The following is a 14,792-nucleotide window of genomic DNA, read 5'->3' as shown; positions in this document are numbered from 1 at the left end:
CCAGTCATGGAAAAGTCTCCTGGAGTAAACCTCAAGAAAATCTGGAGTCGGTGCCCCTAACGTAATCCGTCGTTGTCTATAACCTCACTCTGACAGCTCCTGCAACGGCGCTGGTGCCAAACTGTAATGGCCCTGCTGTTCCTTTGGATCGATCAGCGACGTGGAGAGGGGGGACGTGCTGCATGGGCAACAGCCTGTCCTCCATATGACATCGCCCAGGCTTGCATCTGACCTCACATCACCTGCAAACTAGGATGCATCACCCATGGACAGTCATGACCGGGGGGGGCGGGCGGTGGGGGGCTACTATATATAAATATACACATGTGTATTTTCACACAAGGCAACCTTTCTTCATTTATTGCATATTGCATATTTATTGCATTCTGGTTAATATGCCTACCTTACGTTCTTTAGTTGGGGACTCCTCTTTAATTCCAGGAATTATTTTAAAAGTTATTGCTCCTTGTGACTGAGCCTAGGCAAAATTGTAAAATGCATACACTAATTAGTAATTTTCGACTTCATTAAGAAATTACAGCAACAAAACAAGTAATTAACCATATTAAGAAAGCATTAGAGAATCAAAGTTAATCTAACCACATTTGTTCCCTTCGTTATAATTTTCCATTAATGGTTTGTGAAAGTAACCCAGAAGTTATAAACCCTAATACACAAACTCCATACTTTTTATTATCTCATGTGTTTTCTGGATTTAATTGCCTTGATTTTGCAATTGAAATAACAAATATGACTGTATTACGACACTTCACAACTGGAGTATACAAAATGGAGAGCCAGAGGTTGCTGTTGGTGACTTTGTTCCCCTCAATATATCGTCCTGTATTTTCTCCAGAATTACATGAATAAAATGTTTGATATATACAAATTATTCTCATTATTAGATACTGAAGGAAGTATAACTAGGAAAATTAGCAATCTTTGAAGCTTCGTGCTTGAATTAACAACTTCTGTTGGTACATTTTTCAAATGGAATATTATTAATATTTTAAACATTATTTTCACATTCTAGTTGAAAATTTTAACTTTTATACATATTCTAATCTTTAAAGGGCAAATTTATGATTTTCAATTTCTAGTGTTGTGTCTGAGAATTTTCTTTTACATAACGTGCTACTGAATCAGTTTCAATGCCCCACTCAGCTGAACCCCAGACATTCCCCTTGATTTGGCTCTTGAAAGCAGGAAGCCCAACATCCAGACAGTTCGCTATCAGTGACAAGCAACCATATTATTTTATAAATAGTGAAAAACACATGAAAAAAATGTGCAAATGTTCATGCAAGTAGTCAAAAACCCCCGCTTCGAAACCTTCCCGCCCCCAACACCTGCTGCCAGGACACTTTTAATTCAATGATAAAAGAAAGTTATGATTTTTAGCAATTCTAGTGTTCTGTTGATACATTGGAAATGAGAATTTTCTTTTACAAATAAATCTTTAAAGGGCAAATTTATGATTTTCAATTTCTAGTGTTGTGTCTGAGAATTTTCTTTTACATAACGTGCTACTGAATCAGTTTCAATGCCCCACTCAGCTGAACCCCAGACATTCCCCTTGATTTGGCTCTTGAAAGCAGGAAGCCCAACATCCAGACAGTTCGCTATCAGTGACAAGCAACCATATTATTTTATAAATAGTGAAAAACACATGAATGTCCAAATGTTCAAGCAAGTATGTTGCATGATAAATGAAACTAGAATTCAAACCAAATGCACATGCTAGGTTAATTGCTTTATTAAAGCCTTGCCTTTGATACATCTTATAGTTCAGATTCAGATTCAACTTTAATTGTCATTGTCAGTGTACAGTACAGAGACAACGAAATGCAGTTTGTTGTTAATCCACTCTGATTTCTGCCTTTCAACACTTATCTGTGTCAAAGAGACAGCTAACTCAGACAACTAACAGAGCTGATAGACATTTCCACAAGATGGTTGTCACTCCAAATATCACTGTTTTCTCTCAGATCAAGCGGATGTTTGGTGCAAAGGGCAGAAGCAATTTGTTAATATTTCTGTTACTTGCTTCTTTATAGGCTGGAAGGCAGATTTGGGGAAACTATAGAATTTGCTGATAGTACAAAATATTTTTTTGTTTTGTTTGATTGTATTTATGTATTATCTAATTTCATTGGATAGTCTGCAAAACAAAGCTTTGCACTGTAGCTCAGTACACATGACAATAATAAACCTATATTTAAACCTATTATGGGCAGGTTTTTAATATACCAAGCAAATGCAGATATTTCCACAAGGAATGTGACTTAAATAATGGCAGATGCATCATCACACAGATAAAGTCAAGCCAAAAGATATACATTGAATAAGGCTTATCAGTTCACTGAATCAGGGATTAAAACATTCAAATGTTCCCTCTGAAATACATACCAATATCTGAATTACTTCCTCAGGCCTTTTATCTTCAACTGCGATTCCATTAACTTCTCTCAGTTCGTCTCCAATATGGATTAGACCTATTTCAACAAAGATGTTTCAGCAATATTAAAAACTGCAACTTATTTTGTTAGTTCTAAAAGCCTACACTTTTACAAAACCTTTCAGAGAACATGCTTTGAAATAAATTTGTACCACTTCTATCTGCAGCTCCTCCTCTCATTATTCTTGCCACAACAATGGCACCGCTTTGTTCATCTCTTCTTATTGTTGCTCCCTAATAATCCAGAAAGGAAAGAAGTGACAAGCATTCTTCTTGACAAAGTTAATATTATATAACGCTAATTTCCAAAATTAATCAGCGTGCTCCATGTGGTCATTTGCAAAACAATATTTAAGACAAAATCCCCTTAAGGAAAGTTGTTTTTGATTACAGACATTATCTTCAATAATTACAATTGAATTTCATTAAGCATGCATAGTGACTTTCTCTTCACAGTTAAATTAAAGGAAAACACTATATACTGAAGAACCAAGCTCTATAATATGGTGGCACTTCATGAAGTGAGTGTCTAGTGTTGAATTCATTGGGTGATGCAGTAAGGCCAAATGCACATTTTCAAGGTTCGACACAAAGTGCTGAGTGCATCTGACTTAAATTAAGAATAGAATTTTAGAAATAACTTTTTTTAAAGTTGTTAATCACTGAGACTCAAGCTTATTGCATGGAAAGGGAGTCTTGACAGCAAAACTTTGATTGAAGGATCAGTACTCAAGAATTATTGGACCCACGTTAACACTTATTATCCATTAATCCATTTTCACTGCTAAACACACAGAAGTATATTATAGCTTTTTTTGGAATAGAATGCTCTAATAACAACCAAATCTCTTTATGATTAGTATTTTACTGCAACAATTTCTGAAATTAGGATCAATTTCTGAAATTAGTCCATTTCCCTGGCATGTCCAAGAGACACTCGAAGCAGTCATGCCAGGGAATGGACTAAAAGTTCCCAGTACTGACTGATTTTGTATTAAAATAAATGTGTATTTATACTGCATTACTAATATTGCCAAAAAATCCAAAATCAAATAAAAATTGATGCTGAGCCAAAAACAAATATTAGAAAGGTGACCAACAGATTCACCATAAAGAATACATTTTATGAAAAGTATTAAAGAATGAGATTTGGCCAGGGAACTGAGGAGCTTCAAACCCAGATGGCTGATTTATAGGCATCCTGTATCCAAGTGGCAGCCCTAAGAAGGCTTGAAAATAGCTATTGTAATCTAACTGTTGTACCAGCCATTTTCTACTGAGTTAATCGTTAGGATTAACTCTCAGTACAGGCTAGAAAGCATTTCACCGTGCATCTGACTATTCAAGTTTGATCCAATTTTACCCCAGCTAAGATTTTGCACACATGCACAAGAACACTGTGGTTCAAAGAGAGATTGTACCCCTCACATTAATAAATAATTAATGCCATAAGTAATCGCATAAAGAAAGGCAGCTGTGAGTTGTTTTAATGACAAAAGTAAGCAATTTTGAATGGATGCATAATACAGGCCGTTTTGCAAGTGCAAATGAATTGATAAGTTATAATCTAAAATGTGTCACTTTACCAGAGGCTCTTTGTTTTTGACAAGTCGAATAATTTTCACTGAATCTTCATCATCGTCAAAATCATCTGGCATTGGAGGTAATACGGGATCATAATTCTTCATAGCCACTGTGTCGTGAACAGACAGTAAAGCCTGCAAATATCCAGTCAATAAACCATTACGTGTCATGTAAAGTAGCTTTTTAAAATGATATATTTAAGAGAACAGGTTGTTTTAAGTTACAAGAACTCTCTAACTGTTAACGTTTAATTTTGTAATGACGCAGATCTTTTTTTTTAAATGATAAGTAATGACAAGCAAGACTAAGTTTTAACAACTTAACTTAAGTCCTCATTCCAAACTGGTGTTTCATTCAGACACAGAAGGAACAACACATGCTGAAATCATGAGCAAAATAAAACTGCTAGAGGAATTCAATGGTTCAGGCAGCATCTCTTGAGTGAATGCATAGATAACGTTTCAGGTTGGGACCCTTCTTCTGACTTCTGAAGAAGGGCGCAGACCCAAAACATTGTCTGTCCATTCCCTCCCCAGAAGCTGTCTAACCCCACTGAGCTCCTCTAGCACTTAGCATTTGGTTGGTATTTCAATTGGTTTCTCACACACTCATGATTGACCTTTCAGACTCCACTGCATCGGAAGCAGCATAGGTACTTCTGTCAATTGTATTGCCCACTCTGAATGATTTTGAAACATTGGGTGAAACATTAGATATGATCCATACAATTTAAACCAGTAAAAGACAAATCAAGATAAAACTAATTCTTGAAAATCAATAAACCCTACAGGTGTAATGTTTCAATTACTCCTCTTTCTACAGATTGCTGCATAAAATGCTGAGAATTTACAAAATAATCCGTAAATCTCGTGTTTTTCCAAGCTTAGAGTTAGCTCTTAAATTAAACCACTAGTAATTACTTTTTAATTTACTTTTAGTCAAATGCTACAATGGCTCAAATCTAACAACATTTACAAACCAATAGGCCAATTTTGGGTGTCTGGAGATGGCATGATGCTGAGATCATCCAATTATTTTACAGTTACAAGTATTAGTCACAGTAATCATTGCAACTGTTTACATAAAACTGAGTAAAATGTTCTTCACACTTCACTGGGGTGTTAGTAAAAATTGATAGAAGAACAGAGCATACAAACAGATCCTCTGGTTCGCCATGTCTGTGCCGACCACTATGACAATCCAAGGGTGAATGTAGTCTTTTACCCAGCTACGGGGATCAAGAACCAGAGGACAAGTTTAAGAAGAGAGGGGAATAAAGAGAAAACGTGCCAAATAGATAGCTAGGTGATAAGCATCACATGGCATTTGAGACAGGGCAAGTAATAATAGGTACAGAGCATTACTTGTTCCTGGTGGTGATGTGAGAAGATTCCTCTTCATGGTCAAGCATCTACATACCTCATTCAAGTTTCCATCAATCACACAATGTTGATATCACAATTCACACTAAACTCGGGAAAGGCACATGCTTAGTTTAACAATGAAGGTACACAAAAATGCTGGAGAAACTCAGTGGGTGCAGCAGCATCTATGGAGCGAAGGAAATAGGCGACGTTTCGGCCCGAAACTTCGCCTATTTCCTTCGCTCAATAGATGCTGCTGCACCCGCTGAGTTTCTCCAGCATTTTTGTGTACCTTCGATCTTCCAGCATCTGCAGTTCCTTCTTGAACACAATAGTTTAACAATGAGTTGGTGTCCTCCTCAAAAGTACACAGTGTATGAATTTAATGATGTGTCTATGAGCAGTAAAATATACGGGGAATTGATGGAAATGGAGAATAACATTCAGAGAAAAGTACTTTGGGAATTGAATTGATCTGCGAATCAGTGTAGTATTGATGAGCTGAAATAGCCTCCTTTTTAAAAAAAAATATGGAAATTTGATTGGAACAGTATGTAGGATGAAAAGGATGTAAAAAGATTAGTTGCTGGCAGGCACACGTGTGGAAAGGCTAGTGATGGGAAGATGGTGCAGATGGGGTTGCAGCTTGGAGTGTAATTGTCGCTTCAGAGAATGCCAAAAGTGACGAAGATTAAAAAAATAACTAGGTTTACAGCAGAATTTGCATATGGCTGCCAGATGACTTTTTTCCCCCCAAAGCTCTGATGACGCAACAAGCCAGCCTAATGGTTCTTTTGAGTTACTGCAAATGATGAAACTGGTGTTAGTGGGAGAGCAAGAGTACTGTGAATTTACAAGAACCAGTATAAAGTCATTTTTTGAAAATCATTTTTTACACAGAGAGTGGTGAATCTGTGGAATTCTCTGCCACAGAAGGTAGTTGAGGCCAGTTCATTGGCTATATTTAAGAGGGAGTTAGATGTGGCCCTTGTGGCTAAAGGGATCCGGGGGTATGGAGAGAAGGCAGGGATGGGATACTGAGTTGGATGATCAGCCATGATCATATTGAATGATGGTGCAGGCTCGAAGGGCCGAATGGCCTACTCCTGCACCTATTTTCTAGGTTTCTATGTTTCTCAGTCGTTACCTCGTACACATCACTAAGGTCACCTCTTCGTTTCCTACTTTCCACAGAAAAAAGTCCCAGCCGATCCGACCACTCCCAATAACTCAAAGCCCGCATGTCCAGGCATCATTGGTCACAGGCCTGCAGTCTGGAAAATCATTTCCAGCATCACCCACTGCTTCTCACCATCAAATCAATTGTGTACCTAATTTACGTGCTCTACCAGGATCCCATACAGTCTAACTTTACAGAGCAACCAGCCTACCATGTGGAAGTATTTGAAGGCTTTGTCAAAATCCATAATCGACTTAGTTTACCACCAGAGAGAGACTAAAAATTTAAAAGGGAGAAAATTGATAACAAGAGAAACTGGCAAATAATATTAAAACAAACCAAAGGGTTTCTCTGGGCAGGTAGAAGAGGGCAGCCTGGGTAGATGTGATTCAAGAGAGAGATGGAGATTACTAAAAGGATACGAGAAAATGGTGGTCAAATAAATATTTTGAGTCAGTCTTCATGGTAAAGAACACTGCAAACATCCCAAAAGATATCTGATGGGCTAGTCCCAAACAGCAACATTTGTAAAAATCACTTTGAAACACGACAAGAATTTGGATAAACTCATGCACCTAGGCCAGGTCCGATGGCTGCTGTGGTAGCAGAGATAATGGGAGCCATTGGTTGACATTTTTCAAAGGTCAGTGATTCAGGAATGTATCAGCTGATTAGAAAATTGCAAATGTGATTACATTGCTGCAGAGAGGAACACAAACAGGTGGGTAACTTTAGGCGTGTTGCCAATAACAGATGTTAAAGCTGATCTGCTCAAATCTATAATTAAGAAGAAAATATCTAGTCATTTAGAGAGGGTTAAAATAATCAAACCAAAGCAACACGGTTTTATGAAAGGTAAATCAAGTTTGACAAATTTGCTCAAGTTCTTCAGGAATGTAATCAGCTGAGTAAATAGAGGGGAAAATTGAGACACGAGCAAATACAGTGCTGGAGGAACTCAGCTGGTCGGGCAGCATCTGTGGAGGGAAATGGACAGACGACGTTTAGGGTTAAGACACTTCTTCCAACAGATGGAGTAGAGTTGAGAAAGCTGGTAAAGAAAGGTGGAAATGGGGCAAAAAACTGGCAAGTGATAGGTCGATACGGTGAGCAGAGGTGATTGGCAGATAGGTAGAGATAGTAACAAAGGTTAGAAGTGAAATGTGGACAAAAGGGTGCAGTATAAGGAGCAAATTAAAGCGTGAAATGTAAAGCAGGAGGGAGGGAGGTGGGTGAAAAGGTCCAAGGGGATGGGGTTAGAGTAAAGGGATAAAAGGGGGAATCATTCTAAAGGTAATTACTCATAGTATTGTGAATTGGGAGTGTGTTAGCATTGATTGGAGATTAGTTATTACATAGAAGAGAGTCAGAATAAATAAATATTTGTCATGATTTAGAGATGCATCTCAAGCATCAACACATGTGTCCATTGTTTATAGTAATCATTTGGAGAATGAGGCAAAATGTACGGTGTCACAATTTGCCAAACTAGGTGAGAGGGTATGTTGCAATATTTGGGTGCTGCAAATGGATATAGATAGGTTAAGTAAGCAGGCAAAAATTTGGCAAATGGTAAAATATGAAGTCATGCATCTCAGTTTGAGGAATCCAAAGATCGCAGACACACAAAGTATAGAGGGAGCTAGGTGTTGGAATCACAAATCACAAAGTGTTAGCAGGCTTGCGCAGCATGTGGTCAGGAAGGCAAAAGGCATATTGGCCTTTATTCCAAAAGAGTTAGAATTGAGAGAACGAGGGAAGTGGGATAATGGTGAGGTCACCCCTGGAGCACAGTCTTCTTAAGAATATATTCTGGCATTGGAGACAGTCTAAAACAAATTCACTCAACTAATTCCTGGAATTGTGAGCGTTCTATGACAAACAACTAAAGAAATGAGATGTATGTCCTATAGAGTTTAGAAGAATGCTGTGTGATATCATTTAAACATAGGATAGTGAAGTGACATGAAAGGATAGATATCGAGATGTATCCACCAGTGGGAGAATCTCAATCAAGGTGACATGGTTTCAAGATGAGGTAATTAAAAACAAGGGGTCACAGTTTAAGGATAAGGGGGAAATCTTTTAGGACCGAGATGAGGAAACCTTTTTTCACACAGAGAGTGGTAAATCTCTGGAACTCTCTCCCACAGAAGGTAGTTGAGGCCAGTTCATTGGCTATATTTAAGAGAGAGTTAGATGTGGCCCTTGTGGATAATGGGATCAGGGGGTATGGAGAGAAGGCAGGTACAGGATACTGAGTTGGATGATCAGCCATGATCATATTGAATGGCAGTGCAGGCTCGAAGGGCCGAATGGCCTACTCCTGCACCTATTTTCTATGTTTCTATGTTTCCAAAACTGAGGTTTCAAACAAAAACATATTTTTGAAAAAGTGTGGAATTTTGCAGAGAGGCTGATCAATCTCCAGACTCCCTACTCAAGAGGGATGTGGAACCTAGATCCCTGAAGCATTTAAAGAGGAAGTTGATTGATTTTTGAAAGATCAAGGAATTTATGGCTATGGTGAAAGAGCAAAAAAGGAATGAGGTGTGGGGTAATCTTGCTTGAGGCACCGAGTGGCCTACACCTGCTCCAGCTTCTTATGTTCATGTGCGGAGTAATACGGATGTACAAGTTGACAAAGAGCTCTGTCATCGTGAGCGGCATTAAGGATAAGGGGGAAATCCTTTAAAACCGAGATGAGAAGAACTTTTTTCACACAGAGAGTGGTGAATCTCTGGAACTCTCTGCCACAGAAGGTAGTGGAGGCCAGTTCATTGGCTATATTTAAGAGGGAGTTAGATGTGGCCCTTGTGGCTAAAGGGATCAGGGGGTATGGAGAGAAGGCAGGTATGGGATACTGAGTTGGATGATCAGCCATGATCATATTGAATGGCGGTGCAGGCTCGAAGGGCCGAATGGCCTACTCCTGCACCTAATTTCTATGTTTCTATGTTTCTAAGTGGGCTGTCCTTAGGTGGGAGGGACAAAAGTTAGAGGATATGTGTGGGGCAGGCTTATCTATACGGAAAGTGGTGGGTGCTTCGAAACCGGTGGTGGAGGCAGATATGATGGTGCCATTTAGAGCTTTTAGAAAGGCACATGGATAACCAGGGAATGAAGGAATATGGATCATGTGCAGGCAGTTGAGATTAGTTGAACTTGACATTGTGTTAGGGCAAACATTGTGGGCCGAAGGGCCTATTCATGTGCTGTACTGTCCTAGATTACGTTTATTATAGTCATAGAGCAATACAGTGTGGGCCCTTCGGCTCAACATGCCCACACCTACTCTGGGCAAGGGACTCTGCATCTACCCGATCTAGCTCAGTCCCTCTAGTCCTGGCAACATCCTCATAAATCTTCTTTATACCCTTTCCAGCTTGACAACACCTTTCCTATAACATGGTGCCCAGAACTGAACACAATACTCTAAATGCGGCCGTATCAACATCTTATACAACTGCAACATGACCTCCCAACTTCTATACTCAATACTCTGTTTGATGAAGGCCAATGTGCCAAAAGCCTTTTTGACCACCCAATCTCCTTGCAACTCCACCGTCAGGGAGCCATGTACCTGCACTCCTAGATCCCTCTGCTCTACAACACTATCCAGAGCCCTACAATTCACTGTGTAGGTCTTGCCCATGTTAGACTTCCCAAAATGCAGCACCTCACATTTTTCTGCATTAAATTCCTTCAACCATTCCTCAGCCCACCTGGCCAATTGGTCAAGATCCTGCTGCAGTTTTTCACAACCAGCTTCATTATCTGCAAAACCACCCACTTTTGTATCATCTGCAAACTTGCTAATCTTACCATGTATGTTCTCATCCAAATAATTGATATAGATGACAAACACAAATGGGCCCAGCATCGAACCCTGAGGCACACAACTAGTCACAGGCCTCCAGTCTGAGAAGCAACCTTTCACCATCACCCTCTGCTTCCTTCCATGAAGCCAATTTTCTATCCATTCAGCTATCTGTCTTTGGATCCCATGTAATCTAACCTGCCAGAGCAGCCTACCATGAGGAACCTTATCGAATGCTTTACTGAAGTCCATATATACATCTACAGCTCTGCCCTCATTGATCTTTTTGGTCACGTCTTCAAAAAAACAGATTTAGACAATAGATAATAGGTGCAGGAATAGGCCATTCAGCCCTTCAAGCCAGCACATTTGTGAGATACGACCTCCCACGTACAAAACCATGCTGACTATCCCTAATCAGCCCTTATCCATCGAAATAGAAATCAAACTCGAAATCTAAATCGATCCACGGAGACATGGCTCCAAGGTGACCAAGGCTGGGAGCTGAACATCCAGGGATATTCAATATTCAGGAGGGATAGACAGAAAGGAAAAGGAGGTGGGGTAGCATTGCTGATCAGAGAGGAGATTAACACAATGGAAAGGAAGGACATTAGCTTGGAGGATGTGGAATCAATATGGGTAGAGCTGCGAAACATTAAGGGGCAGAAAACGCTAGTGGGTGTTGTGTACAGGCCACCAAACAGTAGTAGTGAAGTTGGGGATGGCATCAAACGCGTGCAACAAAGGTAAAACAGTTATAATGGGTGACTTCAATCTACATATAGATTGGGTGAATCAAATTGGCAGGGGTGCTGAGGAAGAGGATTGCTTGGAATGTATGCGGGATAGTTTTCTAAACCAACATGTAGAGGAACCAACGAGATAGCAGGCTATTCTAAACTGGGTATTGAGTAATGAGGAAGGGTTAGTTAGCAGTCTTGTTGTGCGTGCCCCCTTGGGCAACAGTGACCATAATATGGTTGAGTTCTTCATTAGGATGGAGACTGACATTGTTAATTCAGAAACAATGGTTCTGAACTTCAAGAAAGGTAACTTTGAGGGAATGAGACGTTAATTGGCCAAGAATGACTGGCAATTAATTCTAAAAGGGTTGACGGTGGATATGCAATGGAAGGCATTTAAAGACTGCATGGATGAACTACAAAAATTGTTCATCCCAGTTTGGCAAAAGAATAAATCAGGGAAGGTAGTGCATCCGTGGATAACAAGGGAAATCAGGGATAGTATCAAAGCAAAAGATTAAGCGTACAAATTAGTCAGAAAAAGCAGCATACCAGAGGACTGGGAGAAATTCAGAGACCAGCAGAGGAGGACAAAGGGCTTAATTAGGAAAGGGGAAATAGATTATGAAAGAAAACTGGCAGGGAACATAAAAGCTGACTGCAAAAGTTTTTATAGATATGTGAAGAGAAAGAGATTAGTTAAAACAAATGTAGGTCCCTTGCAGTCAGAAACAGGTGAATTGATCATGGGGAAACAAGGATATGGCGCACCAATTGAATAACTACTTTGGTTCCGTCTTCACTAAGGAAGACATAAATAATCTGCCGGAAATAGCAGGGGACCGCGGGTCAAAGGAGATGGATGAACTGAGTGAAATCCAGGTTAGTCGGGAAGTGGTGTTGGGTAAATTGAATGGATTAAAGGCCGATAAATCTCCAGGGCCAGATAGGCTGCATCCCAGAGTACTTAAGGAAGTAGCTCCAGAAATAGTGGATGCATTAGTGATAATTTTTCAAAACTCTTTAGATTCTGGAGTAGTTCCTGAGGATTGGAGGGTAGCTAAGGTAACCCCACTTTTTAAGAAGGGAGGGAGGGAGGGAGAGAGAAAACGGGGAATTACAGACCAATTAGTCTAACATCGGTAGTGGGGAAACTGCTAGAGTCAGTTATTAAAGATGGGATAGCAGCACATTTGGAAAGTGGTGAAATCATTGGACAAAGTCAGCATGGATTTACAAAAGGTAAATCATGTCTGACGAATCATAGAATTTTTCGAGGATGTAACTAGTAGCGTGGATAGGGGAGAACCAGTGGATGTGGTGTATCTGGACTTTCAGAAGGCTTTCGTCAAGGTCCCACATAAGAGATTAGTATACAAACTTAAAGTACACGGTATTGCGGGTTCAGTATTGATGTGGATAGAGAACTGGCTGGCAAACAGGAAGCAAAAGTAGGAGTAAACGAGTCCTTTTCACAATGGCAGGCAGTGAGTAGTGGGGTACCGCAAGGCTCGGTGCTGGGACCCCAGCTATTTACAATATATATTAATGATCTGGATGAGGAAATTGAAGGCAACATCTACAAGTTTGCGGATTACACTAAGCTGGGGGGCAGTGTTAGCTGTGAGGAGGATGCTAGGAGACTGCAGGGTGAGTGGGCAAATGTTTGGCAGATGCAGAATAATGTGGATAAATGTGAGGTTATCCATTTTGGTGGCAAAAACAGGAAAGCAGACTATTATCTAAAAGGTGGCCGATTAGGAAAAGGGGAGATGCAACGAGACCTGGGTGTCATGGTACACCAGTCATTGAAAGTGGCATGCAGGTGCAGCAGGCAGTGAAGAAAGCGAATGGTATGCTAGCTTTCATAGCAAAAGGATTTGCGTATAGGAGCAGGGAGGTTCTACTGCAGTTGTACAGGGTCTTGGCGAGACCACACCTGGAGTATTGCGTACAGTTTTGGTCTCCAAATCTGAGGAAGGACATTATTGCCATAGAGGTAGTGCAGAGACGGTTCACCAGACTGATTCCTGGGATGTCAGGACTGTCTTATGAAGAAAGACTGGATAGACTTGGTTTATACTCTCTAGAATTTAGAAGATTGAGAGGGGATCTTATAGAAACTTACAAAATTCTTAAGGGGTTGGACAGGCTAGATGCAGGAAGATTGTTCCCAATGTTGGGGAAGTCCAGGACACGGGGTCATAGCTTTAGGATAAGGGGGAAATCCTTTAAGACCGAGATGAGAAAAACATTTTTCACACAGAGAGTGGCGAATCTCTGGAACTCTCTGCCCACAGAGGGTAGTTGAGGCCAGTTCATTGGCTATATTTAAGAGGGAGTTAGATGTGGCCCTTGTGGCTAAGGGGATCAGGGGGTATGGAGAGAAGGCAGGTACGGGATACTGAGTTGGATGATCAGCCATGATCATATTGAATGGCGGGGCAGGCTCGAAGGGCCGAATAGCCTACTCCTGCACCTATTTTCTATGTATCTATGTATCTATGAAATGCCTGCGTATCCTATGCCTCAACATACTCTCCAGTAACTTTCCAACTACAGATGTTAAGCTCATTAGCCTATAGTTCCCAGCATTTTCCCTGCAGCCCTTCTTGAATAGAGGTACAACATTTGCCACCCTCCAGTCTTCCGGCACCTCTCCTGTATTTAAAGACGACGTGTAAATTTCAACCACGGCTCCTACAATTTCCTCTCTGATTTCCCACAATGTCCTTGGATATATATGATATATATGATCAGGCCCTGGAGATTTGTCTACCTTCATACACGATAGTACACCTCTTCACCTATAACACTGACTGCTCTCAAGACACTTGCATTGGCTGCCCCAAGTTCCTCCGCCCTGCTGTCTTTCTCCTCGATATACACAGACGAGAAATACTCATCGAGGACCTTGCCCTTCTCCTGTGGCTCCACACAGAGTTGACCGCTGATTCCTGAAGGGTTCCACTCGCTCTCCAGTTACCCTTTTCCCCCTTATGCATTTATAAAATCTCTTGGGGTTGTCCTTAGTGCTATCTGCCAGAGCTACACAACATACCTAAAATGTTAGCGTGACCAAATGTTAATATAGTCTTTTCAGATGAAACTCCTGCATTAGTATTTGAATAGAGGGGAATTTGTGCTGTTCTGAACCCAAGCCACGTTCATTTTTAAATAGCACCAAAAATGTATAAAAACAGAATTGTTGGAAATACCCTGTGGGCACTCATTTGAAAGCCTCAGCATCTGCAATGTTCCACATTGGTACCATTATTAAAGAGACTATCTGGGTTTTTTTTGCTGTATGTGGAATCTTGGCAAATGTAAATTTGCTACAGTATTATGCTACATAATAACAAAAAACACATTTAAAAACTCATAATATTGTGTGATATGAAACACGCAGCCTGTTCTCATAAACCACTGTTGCTATTATCTCCATATCAAGAGAAAGTATCCACTGAAAGTACACAAATACCGCTAGCTCCCACATTTACTAAGCCTATACCCGCCCCCCGCCCCCGCACGGTTTCCTGTAAAGATGCCACCCAGTTCTCAGTTTCTCTGTCTTTGTTGCATCTGCTCTTGAGACAAGGCCTTCCACTCGAGGACACCTGTTACATTGTTTTTGTGCAGG

General features: G+C 40.4%; 1 protein-coding gene across 5 annotated transcripts in view; it reads right to left on the bottom strand.

The window, feature by feature from the left end:
* The window catches only part of mpp7a (MAGUK p55 scaffold protein 7a), a 408,735-nt gene that overhangs the window by 131,820 nt on the left and 262,123 nt on the right, over nt 1-14,792 (bottom strand). For all 5 annotated transcript variants that reach the window (XM_055651874.1, XM_055651881.1, XM_055651863.1 and 2 more), the window contains 4 exons: nt 4,045-4,176; nt 2,611-2,692; nt 2,410-2,495; nt 404-478 (listed from right to left, as the gene is read on the bottom strand). In XM_055651874.1, the coding sequence (XP_055507849.1) occupies nt 404-478; nt 2,410-2,495; nt 2,611-2,692; nt 4,045-4,176 (375 nt within the window). The remainder of the gene's footprint in view (nt 1-403; nt 479-2,409; nt 2,496-2,610; nt 2,693-4,044; nt 4,177-14,792) is intronic.

The sequence above is a fragment of the Leucoraja erinacea genome, chromosome 2 (assembly GCF_028641065.1).
Source record: "Leucoraja erinacea ecotype New England chromosome 2, Leri_hhj_1, whole genome shotgun sequence".
Classification (NCBI taxonomy): domain Eukaryota; kingdom Metazoa; phylum Chordata; class Chondrichthyes; order Rajiformes; family Rajidae; genus Leucoraja; species Leucoraja erinaceus.
This window is presented reverse-complemented; position numbering and strand designations above follow the sequence as displayed.